Raw genomic sequence first — 18,888 nt, forward strand, 5'->3', positions numbered from 1 at the left:
TGTAAGCGGCATGTCTGCTATTTTTATCATTTGTTTAAAGGTCAGAAGTTCAGTATTTTTATCTAAGGGTCAGAAAGTGATTACCAGAATGTCAATCGCTGACTCCTCAACCTCCTTGAAGCATTCTGGGAGTTTTAGTGCATTTTTTTAATGCTAGGCCTTGCTTAGCATAAGCACTCTCTCACAACTTCTCTGTTCACTTTGCAATCCAGTCATCTAACCTGTATTTCATTAGCTTTTTATGAGAATGTTGTGAGATACCATATGAAAATCCTTGCTAAAATCAAGGTATATCGCATGCACTGTTTTACTTGCACCCACAGAGCCAGTCATCTTGTCATGTAAGGCAATCAGGTTGACCAGGCATAGCTTGCTCTTGGTGAATCTATGCTGACCATTCCTAGTTACTTCTTCAAGTGCTTAGAAATGGATTCCTTGAGGACCTGCTCCATGAGTTTTCCAAGGACTGAGGTGTCTGGAGTTCCCCAGGTCCTCTTTCTCTTTCTTAAAGATGGGCACTGTATTTGCCCTTTTTCCAGTCATCCAAGACCTATCCCAGTCACCATGAGTTTTTAAGGATAATGGCTTGCAGCTCTGCAGTCGCATCAGCCAATTCGCTCGGCACCCTCCAGTGCATTATATTTGGCCCCATGGACTTGCACACGTCCAGATTTTTTCTAAATATTTCGTAAACTGTTCTTTCACCACTGTCAGCTGCCTTCTCCCCAAACTGTGATGCCAGATGCAGTAGTTTGGCAGATGACCTTGCTTGTGAAGACAGAGGTAAAAAAAAGCATGGAGTACTGCCTTTTCCTCATCATCGGTCACTAGGTTGCCTCCCCCATTCAGTAAGGGACCCACACTCTCTCTGATCTTCCTCTTGTTACTGACATACCTGTAGATACCCTTCTTGTTGGCCTTTACATGCCTTGCTAGCTACAATTTCAGTTGTGCTTTGGCCTTCCTGATTTCACCCCTGCATGTCTAAGCAATATACTCTTATACTCCTTCCTATTCATTTGTCCAAGTTTCCATTTCTTGTAAGCTTCCTTTTTGTATTTTAGCTCACTGAAGAGTTCCCTGCTAAACCAACCTGGTCTTCGCCCATACTTGCTAGTCTTCCTGTGAATTGGGATGGTTCGGTGCTGCACCCTGAGTAAGGCTTTTTTAAAATACAGCCCGCTGTCCTTTCCTCCTTTCCTTTTAAGTCAACAGTGCATTGAACCTATACTTAAGTCTTAAAGTATGTTGGGCCTTACTTGTGCAGTAGTTCTCAATTAATGCCATTTTTGAGACGTTCTTAATCCCTGCCTGGGTAGCAGAGAAACAGATGAAATTCTTCCTGTCCCTATTTTTTCTTAGACAGCATATTTTTCCTTTCTTTGTCTTCTGTTTATATATGTGGTATGGACCTGGAAATGAGGCAAGAATCTCAGGAGGTTGAGAAATTGGACTGGTTGTCCAGCATTACAACTGCTGTATGGAAATTAAGACATTTAATACCATTCTGTTACCATGCAAGTCCTCACACTAAATTAATATTAAAGCAAACAACTTTGCTTCTGAACTTCTTTGGCAGAACTAAGTAGTTGCTTAGGCTGATCTCTGGTGGTTATAATTTCAGTGCTTAGGCAAGTTTTTTGTTGTTTTTTCCTTGTCTTGTGTTCCTGAAGTTAGATTTTAGGGGCTGAATTACACAGGCAGCATCTTAAATGTTCTGTTGTTTAGTTGGAAAACATTCCCATAAGCCAATTGTACAGTGTGTACAATATTTTAATAAGGTACTCGTAGTCATATTTCTATCTAGCCTTTGTCAATTTTGTCTCCTATAGAAGGGTGCTTCTGTAATTTTGAAATGTTTTAAGTCAAAACTTCCTAGTAGTAGTGGTACTGTAGCAGCAAATGTGATTACATTTCATGGGGAAAAAGACTTAAGAAAGTGTCTTAGAAACGGATCTCCCCAAGTTTTTTTCTCTCTGCATGTATTTTTCTTTGATCAACAGTATATGACTATAAAGGCTGGTTCACTGTCCTTGGAGTTCTTCTGACCTTGCGATATTTATCCCTCCACTTCAATCCACATGTGAGAGCTTCATGTAACTTAATGAACAATTGTGACGTGTTATGAAGTTAAATAAGGAAAAATAGAGGAACTACAGACCAGTGTTTGTCAGCAGATTTTAATTGGTTTTTGGCCTTGCCTATAATTTTGTATCTGATACTGAGATTGCAAATGTGAACTGAGGCATCAAACCAGAAATAAAGTGACAGAGTACCAAGGTCTTTTAACCTCCAAAATACAGGTGTCCGATTATAGGCCTTTTAAAAAAGATGTAAACCTTAAACAAAGATTCCATTTTTATGCTAATCCTCTGTCATACTACCCAAATGAGCAGAGCAGTATATAAACATACAGGTTGCAGTACTGCAATGATAGCAGTTTTTCTGTGTAATATCAACAGGTCTTTTGGACTTCACTCAGCTTGACTCATCATGTTCAGTTACTATTTTGTAAGCGGTTAGTTACTGCAGATGCTGAAGTACCAATTGTAGTAGGTTTTGCAATAGATAAACATAGTGTCTAGCATGATAGGACCTTGAACTTGATGGTTATACACAAAGGTGTGCAAAACTAAAATTCCTTTGGAGGAAGCGATCTGGGCAAAACCGGAAAACAAAAATATTGCTTCAAAATGTAAGGAGCTAGGTTGATTCTCTAAATTAATTTATAAAAAGTACTTGGAACTGTGCTTGAGCCTATGCCCCTATGCACATGCCAGATCAGCTGATGAACAGAGAACCATAACAGTCTATTTGTTTGCACTTTATAGGCTTCCAGCATAGAAAATAAACAAGATTGGATCAAACACATCCGGGAAGTGATACAAGAAAGGACCATTCATCTGAAAGGAGCGCTGAAAGAACCAATCCACATCCCCAAGACTGCGCCAACACCTAAGCAGAAGGGAAGGAGGTTAGTGGCGTTTTGAGTAGCTTATCAAGATGGGTGGCAGGAACATAATTTGTAAAGCAACACCAATCCCAAAACCATGTATCAACTGCTATGGTATAGTTCTCTGAAAGGAACACTGTGTTCTCACAACTGTCAGCAACTGGGGCCAAGTTAGAAAAAGTCATTGTTGGCCAAATTTTATTATCCAATATGGTCCTAATAAATTAAGTTCCCATTGACTGCAGTACGGAGTGTATTCAGATTTCTGATCTGTTCATTCCCTTGCATATTTCTGGTTGTAAACAGACATGCTGTTTGAAAATTATAGTGGCTTGACCTGTTCAGCAGCCCAGGAGGTAGACACAGATGTATTAAACTTTTACAGTTAAGTGTATGTTACTCAAGTAGTTGGTTTGTTTTAAATCAGACTTTATATGTCATGAGTGATCTGCCTGGGAATTTTAGCTAAATGTCCATGAGGGTCTCTTGCTCGGGTCCTCTCTGGTTGTTTTGTTGCTCTGCTTCTATATGAAGTAGGGTAGACAAAGAGTTAGTTCCAGTTTATTGTGTTTTAAAATGTAGAATTGAATAATTCAACCAACTTTGGTGTGTAAGGCAAGTTTCCAGCTGCTGTCTTTTAGGTGCTATGTTGTGCACTTTTGCTACAATATCTGAGTATCTGCTATTAGAAAGGTAGATAAGAAGTGGGAACCTGGAAAACACAGTGCCAATTAGATACTAACAATAAGTTTGTGTTTTTGCAGAGATGGGGAGGACCTGGACAGTCAGGGAGAAGGCAGCAGTCAGCCTGACACAATTTCAATTGCATCACGGACTTCACAGAACACACTAGACAGTGATAAGGTAAGAGCCCTGAGTGGCATTCCCTTTTCTTGTCAAACAAGCACTTAGAAATATTGCTAGTGGTTAGTACTGCTTCCTTATTTAGCCATGTTTCTGAGCAGCTTAACAAAAAGTGTTGCAGTCTCTTGGCAATGGAAGATCATGGCTTTAAACTGGGGGCCTTCTCAAAAGGCTTCAGTTTATGCTGGACTTGCACCATTGTTTTCCTCCACATTGGAATGATTTAAAGTTTTGACTCAAGGCCACCTTACACTGAAAATGAAGAACCCTGAGAGAGAGAAAGAGAGACTAAAATCAGATGATCAACCTCCAGTGTGTTGCCTAATCTCACTTTATCTTTCTAAAAACTTACCTTGTACCATGTGTGATAGCTAGGCATTTGTTTGTGCCTTCTTTGTGTTTTGGTGTAGAATTCTTAAATGATGGCATGTTTATGAATGAGTTGTTTTACAAAACTAGTAGAATTTTCCTTCATACAAGCTGTTGAAATTTATGTTGTTAATTAAAGGATAACCTGTGTCATTATATGTTGTGCCATACCATTTTGGCACGTTTTCTTTTCCCATACAGGCTTATTGTAGATGAGTGACCTTATTAGGCAAGTACAGCAACTGAGGGTTTTTTCTGTGAGTATAAGAAAGATAAAAACTTGGTGTTAATATGTGGTTGCAAATGCCAGTTAACCAGAGATCCCAGAAGATGGCAAACAAGAAATATAATAATATCTGAAGTACAATCAGAAAGTTATTGGGGATTCTGGACATAAGAATATAATTTTTGAAAGGGCAGCAACAATTAAACTCTTTAAGAAAGTAGGTGTGGGGTATAGGTGGGCCAAGGGAGGAGTTGTTTTGTTTTGTTTTCTCCCACTCTAATCTCACTGACTGTGAGTGGATCTAGTGAGCCAAATCGCTGAGCAGATCATATAGCAGGATGGGTAGCTGAGTGTTCCAAGCACGAGTTATCAGGCAAAAAAAAAAGATCCCCTTTACTGAGTCAAGCATACAGGTAGTTTGCTACTCAAGGAAGACAAGGAAGCAGAGAAGTTCATCTCCCATCAAGATCTGCATAGTTGAGACGATTATGTCTGGCAAATGTAAGCCGCATTTGGGTCAGCTGCATTTGTGCCGGCAGTCTGTAGCTGCTGCATGCAGAGATCGTGTACTGTAGCTGTACAACTGTAAGCCAGAAATATGCTGCACAAGCTGTAGGAGGAAGGGCGAGTTGGAGGCAGAAGTGGAAATCTCTCAGCAGCTTTTGTTGTCTAATTTCCTCCTTTGTTTTATTTGGATAAAAATCTACTTTGACTTTGGTAGTGTCTGGATCCAGAATGTGTAAATGAATTTATACAACCACACTGAATATACATACCCTGAGGGAGAGGATTAATGCATGCAGCTTTCAAAAAATGCTTGGTCCTTCTCTGCTTTGCTCAGAGTGCAGGCAGATACACAGATAGATAAGAGTTCTAACAGGCATTTCTGCATTAGTATAATGTAGGGCCTAATCTGCATTAGGAGCATTGCTGAACTCATGGAGAAACTTAATATTGGACCTGGTAAGCTATAACGTTCACTAGTCTTCCTCTTCTTTTAATTTATAATGCCAGCTAGGTGGGATGCTGCTAAGAAATTTGGCTCCTTTATAGATGTGTTAGGTTGTTAAGCCAATCAGTAAATTTAAGAAAATCCTAATGGAATTCCATTCAGCCAAGTCTGTTAACAATTATCACATGATGCATGAAGCATTGCTTTGAGAGGAAACTAAAGACAAGCCACCCATTTCTCAGGGAATATTACATCATAATTAACAGAGGAGGGCAGCTGTTTATTTTGGGACATGGGGTATCACCTATGCTTTGTCCAAAATGCACGTCAGTTGGCTTGAGGTTGTAAAAAGTTCTCGTCTCTGTCAGATACTGAAAAATCAGTATGTGTCATTTTGGGTTCCGTGGATTAATGCAGTAAAACATCATTAATTCAAGGTGAAGACTGAGAGATTTACTGCAAACTTTTTATTTTATAACTTGAGTATGTGGGGGGGTGGGGAAAGGACACACTAGGGGCTTTAATTGACTTCAACATTTTGTTGTTTAGTTTAATGTATGTGCTGAAAATGGTATATACTATACCTGGTAAAATAATCAGGTCTTCACAAGACAGTATCTTACTACCAACTTTCTGTTACTTTTCTTGAAAAAGCTGCAGATGCAGCCCTTTGTACAGATTTTTAAATATAACTATATGGATAAAGTAAATTAAGTGCCTACATAGATTTGGTATGTTAAGTAAAAATTGTTCTTGATTTCTTAAACATATTAAGGAAGAAGTAGAGGTGACAAGCTATTAGGAAAACCAATGTTTTGTGTTTTTTTTTAATTTTCATATGAGGGCACAGGAGACCATGATAGTCTGGGGAATATGAATACAGTTGCAGTATTATAAGTAATCGTATCTATCTTTGTAACAGATTTTTAATTCATTAGCTATGGTCCACTTGGGGCTGAAACTTGGCACATGATTTTGTGGTATAAAGGCTTAACAATGTTTAAATCACTTACAGAATGAGGTAGTAAAAGGGGTAGAAGGCTAGATTTTTAGGTGCTGTTAATGTAATTGAGCTGAACAGCTTATTGGTTCTAAATGAAATTCCACAGACTATTTGGCCTGGGGTGGGGGGTTCATTAAATTTGAAACAGCGAAATAAAGGGATCACTCTGTTCAAAACAATTAATTTTACCCAATTTAAAATAGCTGCAATCAGGTGATGAAACCATTAAGCATTAGACTATTAATATAACTTTATTATTTATGTGTATGTGCCACAGTAAAAATCAAGTGCCCTGATGATGCTCAAGACCTGAATAAAAGCATTTGTTTTCTCCAGTAAAAATGATTTATATGTGGTTAGAGCAGAATAAACAAACTGTTACATAACATAAATATGAACTGTGTATCCACTCAGCAAAAAGGATTTTCCTGAGGAAATGGGGGGAGAGATTTCCTGGAAGTCAACCTAGGGTTACTACAAAGCTGTGGAGTTTGGAAGCAAATTGCAACAAATATCCAGAGCAGCCGCCTTATATGTTAGCTATTTCAAATTTATGCACAATCAAAAGTTTAAAAAAATCTAGTCTTTCTTTTGTGGGGATTGTTGCACCCCAGCCAAACCAAGGACCCTGGTGGGAGTGGAAAAGTGAAAAGGTGAGGCCTCAGCTACTGTCCCATTGTGACACCATCTTTCCCTCAAGTTATTGTGGTAGAGAAGCTGGGGAAGCGGGTGCTGTTTTTTCTTTCTGAGACATCCCTCCTGAAGTGGTGGTAAGGAGCAGAGAAAGGCCCCTGCCATTCAAAAGAGGTAGGTTCTTTAGCTTTGCTTGACTTGGTTTCATAAGATGACCTATTTGCTGTTACCATCAAGATGAGAAGAGGCACTGACATCCCCGTATGACTGTGGACCAGTGGCTCCCAAGCTTTCTTTGCCTCAACCCACTGCCACAAGTGGTGTGCAGTACCCGGGGGGCGGGGCGGCTTGTCTTTTGTGTGTGGCACCACCAGCATTGCCCCTGCAACCCTCATTTGGGTCATGACATGAGGTTGGGAACCGCTGCTGTAGACATTAGGCCTCTCCATTCCTGTCATAATTAAACTGGGGAGTAGGGATGCTCACAGATGTCCGGGGGGGGGTGAGAACAGCTCTTTACCAAAAGAGGCATTGTGTTAATTTGACCTGGCTCCCCGGCATCTGTATAATTCGCATGCTTCAGCAAGGCTTTTTGGCTCTTTTATCTATAGCTGATTGTCAGCTATTAGGTAAGAACTCCAAAAAGGCCCACTAAAGAGTGTAAGCTATACCGATGCTGGGGAGCTGGGTCAAACTGACACAGTGCTTCTTCTGGTCATGCACTGCATTTGGTGTGGGCTGCTGAGCTGAAAGTTAAGTGTGGGGTTTTTGGGGGATTTTCTCCCTATGTGGAAGCAGCGGAGATGTCTGTCTGCTCAGATAGGAGCAGTTCTGGGCAGGCCAGCCTTTTGCCTATGTACTAATTTTGAGATTTGAGAAGAAGTTACCGAATGAGCTGGGTGACTAGGATTAGGCTCCTGTGAGGAGGAAATATTGTGGCTTTGTTTTTGGACTTGGGGCCCCACGTCTGTTTGAGCCCATTTTTTAGGTACGTATACCATTTTGTTTTGTACCTGGATGTTGGGTTGCTAGGTGCATTTCAGCTGCGCCTTGTGACTTGCCCATGGTTTTTTATTAGGGGTTGAGGACAGTCTTGAGGCCAGATGATGACAATCTCTTGCAGACTTGTCTGCTCCCTATTTTTTGTGTAGATAGTGATTATTTTACATATTAGGTCTGGAATATGTCCCTGAGAGAAGCATCTTTTAGAGATGGGGCCTGTGGGAGAGGGAGGATGTGAGCTTTATGAAGCAAGGTGGAGGGAAATAGGAGATTCTGGCCAACACATGGCTTCATACTATTGTACTACTTCCTGCATTGAGCTTGTCTCTCCATCCTTGTGTTAATAAGGATACAGTCATGTTCATCCAGAGTTTCCATATAAACCTACTTGAATCACTCAGGAAGTACACTGAAGAAATGGTTTCTTACTTTGTATCCCTGATTTGGCAATATTTTTCTCTGAAAAGACCTTGGTAAATCAGAATAACTTAAAGTTATCCTCTCCTCCCTCCCTTAAGTGTGCAATCAGATACATCAGAATCTATCAGAGAAAAGAGTTGGTCACATAAGTGAGAGAATCAATTTATCATATCCTGCCCAGACCAGGTCAAATGTTTTCCCTTGTTTTCACGCTAGGAGTCCTCTTGTAGTGTCTCCCTTGTTAAGTAAACCATCTCAAGTCAAAAGTTGCATGCTATGTTCTCCCCACCATGCCCCCTTCAGTAATGTAACCACAACAGTATCTGGCTAAACAGTCTCCCTAATTGTTGATTGATTCAGTTCTTGATTGTTAACCAAGATGGCACACTCGGCCCATTTCACACTCCTTTGTATATTCTCCCCAGTGTAGAAAAGCCCTCATTCTTCCAGTGGGCTTTTCTTGAGCAGCAGAACTAGAACTGCCAGCAGCATTACTCTAGTGAAGCTTCCATCGTCAGGAAAGAGAACAATCTATTCTGGGAGGCATGTGGTTGTTTGGCACACAGGTGAGAGGAAGAGGTTTTGTTGGAGCACTGTGGGGAGACAAAAATTACTTTGGAGATGTAATCCACAAGCAGATAGCCAGTTGCGGAACTGCAGTGAGAACTAGAAGATGAATGTTTCCAGTCCTAGCCTAGGAATACTGTGCTAAAAACAGTCCCATTCACTTCATTTCACACCAAGTCATCTTAGTTTGCTTTATACTTAGCGTTTTTTTTAAATGGGGTGTGGGGGTTGTGTGTGTGCATGCATATGAAATTTTGCTTGCACAATGCCAAGATTTAATTAACGTGGGAAGATATGAAACTCCTTTTATGTGCATCTGGTGGTTATATTTTGGGGATGGAAGGTCAATCCATTGGTGTTACCACTCCACTAAAAATCACCCAACCTGTATAAAACATTATATATCAGACTATCAATATGTGCAACCTACTGGCATTTGTCACAGATTAAGTTAGTTAATTAAAAACTTAGCCCCTCTAAAGCTGTGGCTGTTCAGTGAGTTAGAATTCCTTTCTTATTTTACCTCTGCTTTTCCAGCAATTTCTGTGGTTCAGTCTTTGCCTCTTCATTTATTATTTATAGAGTGTGCATAAGGGGTTTCTTGACAGAGAAGAATTAATTTCTGCAAATAATTTAAAATCCCTTGTGAAACTTTTTAAACTGGACTTAGGCTGCTTTGAATCCCTAATGTTCTCATCAGCACAAATCAATCTCACCCATTCTATTAGGTTTCTTTTTCTCTTCCTCCAGATAGACTTGCCAAAACTGTGCAGCACCAGCTGTTTGAGTAGTGTATTTAATCACAGACACCCCTAGCTCTCCAATTGCATTTATCAGTGCTAAAGATGAAACTGCATTATAAGCTGTGTTAAGCAACATGAAGGCTGCAGAAACAATTGAAAAAGAGAAATGTTGCCTAACAATGAAATTCAGGTTGGAATGATTATTCAGTTCCAAAGGTAAGACAAAAGTTTAGAGTTATATCTAATGTTTTTTTCATAAAATTATTCTGCCCTCTGATGAGGTGGTTGGTAGGAGATCTTGGCTCCTGATACTTAACTACAGTGTGAAAGAGATCCCAGAGCTTGCCTACAGAGCTTGTGCAGTTCTAAGAATTGAGTTTAGTATTGCCCTTTGTAACACTGCCTGCTGTGCCATCTGTGGTGTGAGCTGCAGTGTGTTTAAATAGCTAACATTATATGGAGCAGTGATGTGTATTAATTTGTTCCCTGTACTGTCCACATTCACTGCTAAACTCCCTTTATTTAATAGTTTTCACCTGAAAAACAGTAAATTTCATCTGTGCACCTTCTCTTTGTTCTAGGACTCTATTTGGCTTGGGTGCTTGAATAGAAAAAAAATTAACACATGATATTAGTTAGCTTACATTTAATTAAGGGAATGGGGAAGAAGAACAACTGTTAAAAGCAGAGAGCATCTGGCCTTTATGGGTATGTCCAGATGAGCCCGCACATACCTCTTGCAGCATCTCACACCCCTTTGAGACACTGTAAGAGGCACGTGCAGAAACAAAAAAGTTCCCCTCACTGCAAATTTGCAGTGGGGGAGCAAAATTAGACCCCTGGATATCCAGGAGTCAAACAATACACTGGGACAAAAAACTGGGTCAGGGCACGGTCCCGGATCATGCCCATTGGCAACCAGAGGCTCGGTCCTCCACAGAGACGCTCTGGTAGCCAGTCGGAGCATCTCTGTGGTTGGCCCTTTCCCCAGTCGTAAAGGACACTGGCTGCCCATGTGGGGCAGGCAGCAGTGTAAGCTACAGAGACCTAGACCTGGCTTCTGCCAGGTAAGTAGGGGGTTGGGGGACTGGAGGAGGGTGGAGGGGACCTTAGGGGAGGCCATTGCCCAGCCCCATTCCTTTCCCCGAACTCCCCATTTGTTCCCCCCTCACCCAGTTCAATCCCCCAGTCCTCCCACACTCACCAACAGTAGCAGAGAAGGAGCAGGAGGCTAGAGAGAGCAGGGGAATGTCTCCAGCTCATTTCCAGGGGCTTGTCTCCAGCCCCCTGCTCATTCTCCTGCTCATCTCCAGCCTTGGGAGGCTGCAGGTGAGCAGGAAGTGGAAGAGGGAGACCTGGAGACCATTCTTCTGCTTATTCTCCAGCCTCCTGCTTGTTCAGCAGCAGGAGAATGTCTCCAGCACATCTCATGGGGCTGTCTCCAGCCTCCTGCTTATTTCCCTACTGTCTCCAGCCTCCCAAGGGAGGTGGGGGGAATGAATGGGGAGAAGGGGAATGAACAGGGAGCTCAGGGAACCAACAGGAGTGGGGGTGGGGGGAAACAAGCCTCCTGCTTGTTCTCCTATTCTCTCCAGCCTCCTGCTTGTTCTCCTTCTCTCCTCTGGAGGCTGGAGAGGAGCAGGGGAATGAGCTGGGGTCTGGAGACCAGCAGGGGAGGGGGAGGCTAGGACTCTGCAGGCAGGGTAGTCAGTGTGCTGTGTAGGGGGCAGGAGACCATTGGCAGCACATAGGCAGTGCACATGGGTGCACCCCCTCAGTCACTGCTTGCCACTGCCCCTGCCACCAGTGGCATCTGTGGGCAGTTAGCGATCACCGCTAGCCACCACTGTTGCTGCTGGCGGCATCTGCAGGTGGTCACCGACCCCTAGCTGGTGCTTACCTCCTATCCCTCCACCCCCGACAGCACCAGTGGCATCTGTGGGAGCTTACCACTGCTGCCACACTCCCGCTGCCTCCAGTGCTGCTGCACCCACCCAGTCGCCGGGGGCATGCAGCGTTCATGCAAGGGACCCACCCCTCCTAAGCAGCTCCCACACCCACAGTCCCCCATACCTACCAACACACTGACTCCTATCCCCTACATCCCCCCCACCCCCCTTTCCACTTCCTCCTGCAAACCCCATGTGCCCCCATTACACACCCACCATGTGATAAAGAAACCAAAAGCAAACATTAAAACTTGCGGTTATTTAGGATTTATTTTATTATGATGCTAGAGACCACTGGTAAGCTTCCAAATTTCTTTAACTTTGTAAACATAGAAATAAAACATTGCCCATCTGATCAGTCCTCCCCTCTCTTTCTCTTTTCATAGATTTTATAGACATTTGGGCTGGAAGGGACCCCAGAGAATCATCGAGTCTAGCCCCCTGCCCCAGGGGCAGGAAGTCAGCAGGGATCAGAAGATCCCAGCAAGATAAACATCCAAATGTGTTTTGAAGGCATTCAAATTGGGCACTTTGAACCGGCTCAGGTGGCAGTCTGTGGCAAACCTTGGGGGCTCGGACAGTGAAGAAGTTCTTTCTTATGTCCAGCCTGAACTGGTCACAGTGGAGTTTGTGACCGTTCAATCTTGTCATCTCTTGGGGGGCTCTGGTGAACAGTCATTCCCCAGATCCTGGTGAGCACCCCTGATAAGCTTATAGGTGGCCACCAGATCACCCCTGAGCCTGCACTTTTCCAGGCTGAATAGCCCCATGGCTCTCAGCCTCTCATTGTAAGGTCTGTTTTCCTGACCTCTGATCATGTGCGTGGCTTTCCTCTGCACCCTCTCAAGCTCCTCCACGTCCTTTTTGAATTGTGGAGCCCAAAACTGGACGCAGTACTCCAGCTGCGGCCTCACCAAGGCCAAGTACAGCGGGAGAATGACGTTCCGGGATCTGCTTGAGAAGCATCTATGGAAACATAGCGTTTTGCTCAGTTTACTAGCCACAGCATCACACTGAAGGCTCACGTTCATCTTGTGGTCAACCATGACCCCCAAGTCCCTTTCATCTGTAGTGCTAGGGACTACAGCCCTGCCAAGCCTATAAGCATGCTGCAGGTTTTTCCCCCCCAAGGTGGAGAACCTTGCATTTTTCAGTGTTGAACACCACCAGGTTCTCATCTGCCCATTTCATTAGTCTGTCCAGATCCACCTGCATCACCCTCCTGTCCTCAGGTGTGGATGCTTTACCCCAGAGTTTGGTGTCATTGGCAAACTTGGCCAGTCTGCTTCTGACACCAGTGTCCACATCATTGATGTAGATGTTAAATAGTATAGGCCCTAGGACAAAGCCTTGTGTGACCCCACTAGTCACAGCACACCAAGACAGTTGGTTCCCATCAACCACCACCCTCTGGGTCCTACCACAGAGCCAGTTCCCCAGCCAGTGGATTGTGGTGACGTCAAGGTGGCAGTTAGCCAGTTTAACGACGAGGTGATCATGGGATACCAAATCGAAGGCTTTTTTTAAATTCAAGGTATATGATGTCAATCTCTTCCCCTTTGTCCAGGTGATAAGTCACCTGATCATAAAAGGAAATGATTGGTCAAGCAAGACCTACCCACAACAAACCCATGCTGGGTATCCCTCAGGTTATTGCCTTCAGCTAGTCTATTAAGGATGGCCTCCTTGATAATCTTTTCGAAGACTTTCCCCAGGATAGAGGTTAGGCTGATGGGCCTGTAGTCTGCCGGATCTACTTTCCTCCCTTTCTTGAAGATAGGCACACATTGGCCCTCTTCCAATCATCGGGCACTTCACCAGAGCACCTAGAACTCTCAAAGATCCATGCCAGGGGCTGATCTATGATGCTCGCCAGCTCCCTGTCTACTCTGGGATGTAACCCATTAGGGCTGGCCGACTTGAAGGTATCCAGCTTGTCAAGGTGTTCCTTCACAAGGTCAGCTTCAATGAAGGACAAGGAATCTCTCACCCGGGCCTCCCTGACCCATAGTCCCATGGGCCTGACGGAAAACTGATGCAAAGTACCCATTTAGCCAGTTAGCTTTTTCCTGGGTGTCAGTTGTCAGTTGTCCCATCTGGTTTAGCAGGGGTCCAATGTTGCCCTTACTTTTCCCCCAGCTGCCCACATATCTAAAAAAGGACTTCTTATTTTCCTTGATATTTGTAACTAGCTGGAATTCCATCACAGCCTTGGCTTTCCTGATTTGCTCTCTGCAAGTCTGGACTAAAACAGAATATTCTTCCTTGGTAGTTCCAGTCCACCATCCTTTATAGGTCTTCCTTTTAAGACACAGGAGGTCCGCCAGTTCCCTGGAGAGCCAAGGGGGCTGCTGTGCCCTTTTGCTGCCTTTCCTCCAAGACGGAATGGACTTTGCTCGCACATCCAGGATTGCTCCCTTGAGGAGCATCCATGCGTCCTGAACTCCCCCCTCCATTGGGTCGTGACCTTTTGGGCCTCTCTGACAAGCCTCCTTAGCTTGTCAAAGTTAGCTTTCCTGAAGTCGAGGACTTCTGTATTACTGACTGACTTGCCAGCTTTATGGCAGATGGTGAAGGTGATCAGTTCATGATCACTGTCACCCAGCTTCCCTTCAATTGTTAGGTTGCCAGTTAGGTCATCCCCGGTTGCCAGTACAAGGTCGAGCAGTGCTTTACCTCTTGTCGGCCCATAGACTTCCTGCATCAGCTAGAGGTCATCCACACATGAGAGAGAGCTTTGCGACTGCTCGGATTGGGCCGAGTGCTTCTCCCACGAGGTATCTGGGTAGTAAGTCTCCCATGACAACCATACACTGGGGTTGTGCAGCCTCAGCCAATTCCCCGATGAACTCCTGGTTGAGGTCTTGACTCTGGGTAGGGGGCCTGTAGTAGACCCCCACCATAGTATCCCCTGCACCATGTTCCCCATGGATTTTAACCCAGAGGGTCTCAAGTTGTCCACCGTGGGTGCCAGTGTCAGCTTGTAGGGATGCGTAGCTTTCCTTGACATAGACAGCTATGCCCCCGCCCCTTTTGTCCACTCAATCCCTCCTGTACAGGGTATAGCCGTCTATACCCATGGTCCAGTAATGGGTGGAGTCCCACCAGGTCTCTGTTATCCAAATGACATCGTAGTTATTTGCATTTAGGAGGAGAACAAGTTCCTCCTGTTTATTTCCCAGGCTCTTGGCATTTGTGTATAGACATGCAAGTGTCCCCTTAGGGGCTCTTGCCTTGCCTATATTTTGTTCCAGGGCTGGGGCTGAGGTGAGATTCCTTATGTGCCTTGGCCTGCTGGCTTTGCAAGGACCACTCAGTGGGCTAGCAGCAGCAGTAGTCCCCCCATCCCCCGGTGGGCTTAATTTAAAGCCCGGTGGAGCAGGTCAGCCAGTCTAGCTGAGAAGAGCCTCCTCCCCAACAGAGAGAGGTGGAGCAAACTTCCCTGGGCTAAGGGGTCAGGGCGGCAGATTGCCCCCTCAGGATGGAGTCTCCCATGACGAACGCTTTGTGTTTGGTCTTGGGGAGAGTAGAGACAGTAGCTAGTGTCCTCTGTGTTGCCTGCGGGAGCTGGCAACTCAGCAGGCTCTGCTGGGGCTGCAAGAGGCTCATACCTGTTGCAAAGCTCCAGTGGGGCAGGGGCCTTGGTGCGGTGGGCCCTGGGGCCCTTGAGCACCTTGGTCCAACAACATGGCTGGACAGAAGAGGAGGTCCCCAAGTCCTCCCTTGTCCTTGAGGGAGACTGTGGTCTTCCCTCTGCCTCCTGGGGGAGAAGGGCCTGACAGTAGGAGTCTATCTCCTGCTCATAGTCCCTGATGGCGTGCGGTCTCTGGACTGCAGCCTGGAGCTCCTCCTTTTGTTCTAATTGTGGATTTTGCAGTATTTTAAAAAGTGAATTTGGGATGCTGCTTCAGTAGTCTAGTTGACACAAAGGGCCAGTGTCCTCACATACCAAGTGTCTGGGTCTGAGAGGCTCCTGTCTGGTTAACTAATTGGCCCCACACAGTAGTGCAGCTAAGTTTGAAAGCTACAACTAATAAAAAAATAAAAATAAAAAATTTTTGGTGGGACAACTAAGGAAGAAAAGGGTATAAGTGATGTGGGACTCGTAGGTTCAAAATGTGAAAAGAAGTTCTCTGGAGGGGGACACCAAGCAAAGCCCTGGGGCGACACCCACCAGTCCTTAAAGGCATCCAAGGAGCTGGTGGACACTGCCTCTGGTGCTCTGCCAGCAAACATGCACAGACTAGTGAGAGGAAAGTGGCCTTGCAGTCTGTGGGCACCTTCCCGGCCACAGCCTCCTTCCTGGTCAAGTACAGGGCCCACTTGGCCAGGGCCAGAAGGTTGACCAGGAGGTCCCGGGACTTGGTGGGGCCACGGATGGAGTGACCAAAAACAAGAAGGTGGTGGGTGAAATTCAACCAGAACCTCAAGAGGAGGTTCTAGAGGTAGAGTTGGAGGGGCTGCAGCCTGGCACACTCATGGGTCATGTGCACCAGGGGTTCCCTCTGCCTACAGAAGGGGCAGGAGACCGGGGTGTCAGTGAAGCTTGCTTCAGGCGTGTGCCTGTGGTGACGGCTCCATGGAGGAGCTGCCAGCTGAGATTCCCAGTGGCTCATGGGATGAGGGTGGAGTACAGACTCAGCCACTGGGGTGCCCCAGCCATGCTGTCACTGAGCAGATCCTGCCACTTGGTGCCTGGGTGAGATACAAGGGCAGCATGGTGAACAGTGCAGCACATGAGCATGTAGGGGTGGCGGCATTGGACAATGGAAAAGTGGACTGGTCTGGTGTCCTCCAGCTGGCTCAGGTGCTGGAGCTGGGAGTGCCATGAAGCTGGGTGAGGCACTGGCCCCATGACAAATTCTATGGGGCTGGAGGACATGGGGGGCAGGAACCACCACTGCGCATGACCTGGTCAAAGGTCAAGGGCGTTGGGAGGTAGGGCATATTTCATCTCCTGGACCAGACAGCAGGTAGACCCATCCATCCGCCAGGCCAGCACAGCGGGGTCCACCCACTCACACCTATTGTTGTCCAGGAGGTCTCCAATATGAGTCCTCCACCAGCCAGGATCAAACTCTGTCACAACTGGGGTGCCTCTGCCATTGGCACCTCCAGCTGGGGGTTCCAGATGAGGGGCTCAATTGAGCAGGTCAGCAGCCTGGGCGACTTTTGCGAGGGACCTGGATGTGGAGACCAACCCCCAAGTAGAGCAGCAAGCCCACACTCCAGCGGATCCCACAGAGCCTGGGTGGGAGGGAGCCCACCTGCCACCCATCACACACCACCAGACCAAAGCTCTTCACCCAGTTGACCCGGGCAGAGGAGGCTGCCAAGTACAATGCCTGGCAGGCCTCCACCTATGCCAGGTCACCTGAGTCCTGGACCATGAAAAATACGATGTAAACATATACTGATAGGACCAGCCATGCTGCCGGCTCCCAAGAACATCAACCCTGCCACCCACTTCTGCAGGAAAACGAGGAAGAGCTCCAGAGCCAAGGCGTATAGCTGGCCTGACAGAAGGCAGGCTTGACACACCCGTCTCCTGAACAGGATGGGCTCCGTCAGGGTCCAGTTGAGGTTGACGAAACACTGCAGAGGCATGCAGCACCTGGAGAGCCCGTACGAAGTGCGGTCCAAAGCCAAAGGCCCACAGCATGCCTGTGATCCACTCTGTCAAACACCTTCTCCTGGTCCACAGATAGGAGGGCAAAAGACAGGCCCTCCCAGTGTGCTAGCTCCAGGAGGTCCCGAACCAGGTACAGGTTGTCAAAGATGGAATATCTGGGTACCATGTACGTCTGGTCAAGATGGATCACATCCATCAGCATGGACCGCAGGTGCAGCGAGATGGCCTTCGCTACCACCTTGTAGTCCATGCAGTTCCTAAGGTCACGGGGATCCCCCTCCTTCAGCAGGAGGGTCAGCACGGCCCTCTGGCATGACACGGGGAGCCCCCCCACTTCCCTCAGATTCGGCCCAGACCGTGGCAAGGTCCAGGCCGAGGACATCCCAGAATGCCCAGTAGAACTCCAAGGTCAGCCCGTAAATGCCTTGTTGCCAGGCATCAGGCAGAAGGCAGCCGAAAACTCAGCCAGAGTGAGATGAGCTTCCAGCGGGTCCCAGTCGCCCACACTGACCTGCGGGAGTCCCTCCCATGGGGTCTGACAGGCTTCAGTGTTGGTTGGATCCAGGGAGAAGAGCTGTTCATAGAAGGTCCACACGCCAGCACATCTTACCTGGATCCATGAAGGGGTGCTGTCAGAAGGCAGGTGATGTACTTCTTGGCCCCCTGCCTCCTCTCCAGGGCATAGAAGAAGCGGAAGCCACAGTCCATCTCCCAAAGGATCTGGACGTGCAAGCGGACAAACGCACCAGGGGTTCAGTGGGTGTCCAGAGCACGAAGCTTTTCCTGCCTCTCCCAACACTCTCCGCAGAGGGACAGGTTGGTTGGGTCGGTAGCCAGGTGCCTCTCCAGCTCTAGCACTTCCCACTCAAGCTGCTCCCAGGCTGCCGCCTTCTGCCAGGTACCCCCAAGTGTAGGGATGCACACCTTCCCCACATCCCACCATCTCAGAGCCAAGGGGAAAGCTGCTTGTTACTCCCACCAGGCCAGCCATAATTCCCAGAAGGCCTCCATGAAGCCCACATCCTCCAGCAAACTGACATTGAAATGCCAGTAAGCTGACCCCGGACGCCCAGGCCCTAGCATGGCCTGAACCCAGACAAGGTGGTGATCACTGAAAGGGGTCGGCTGGATGCCAGAGGAGTTGGCCCAGGCAAAGTGCAGCAAAGAGATATAAACCCAGTCCAACCGGGAGTGGCATGTGTGTTCCTCCCCCACCCTCACATAGGTGAAGGCCCAGGGGTCAGTAGAGTGATCGTGCCCAGGGGTGGATTGTCAGGTGCAGCTGCGGAGGCCCTCAGAGGCTGGGCCACTTCTTCCCCCTGTGTGGTGGTCTTGGGAGCAGGAGAGGAGTCCTCCACATCAGATGGCTCCAGCTGTGCCTGGGCCTTCCTCTTGCCTTTATGTCCAAAGGGGATCTGCACCCACTCAGCTATGGGGTGGTCCTCAGGTGGATAGTCTCCAGTAGAAGGTGAGGGTTGCAGGGATGGGGCAGCCATGACAGGGGCATGAGTAGAGGCAGGGGGGCTCTGCTCCCTCTCTCCACTTGGTTGCTGCTGCCTCCCTGGGACTCTGCCA

At 46.6% G+C, this 18,888-nt stretch overlaps 1 protein-coding gene across 3 annotated transcripts in view; it reads left to right on the forward strand.

The window, feature by feature from the left end:
- The window catches only part of TRIO (trio Rho guanine nucleotide exchange factor), a 386,796-nt gene that overhangs the window by 269,298 nt on the left and 98,610 nt on the right, over window positions 1-18,888 (forward strand). For all 3 annotated transcript variants that reach the window (XM_019541714.1, XM_019541721.1, XM_019541729.1), the window contains exons 32-33: window positions 2,832-2,974; window positions 3,718-3,817. In XM_019541714.1, the coding sequence (XP_019397259.1) occupies window positions 2,832-2,974; window positions 3,718-3,817 (243 nt within the window). The remainder of the gene's footprint in view (window positions 1-2,831; window positions 2,975-3,717; window positions 3,818-18,888) is intronic.

Source organism: Crocodylus porosus, unplaced genomic scaffold (assembly GCF_001723895.1).
Source record: "Crocodylus porosus isolate Cpor-Errol unplaced genomic scaffold, CroPor_comp1, whole genome shotgun sequence".
Taxonomy (NCBI): Eukaryota; Metazoa; Chordata; order Crocodylia; family Crocodylidae; genus Crocodylus; species Crocodylus porosus.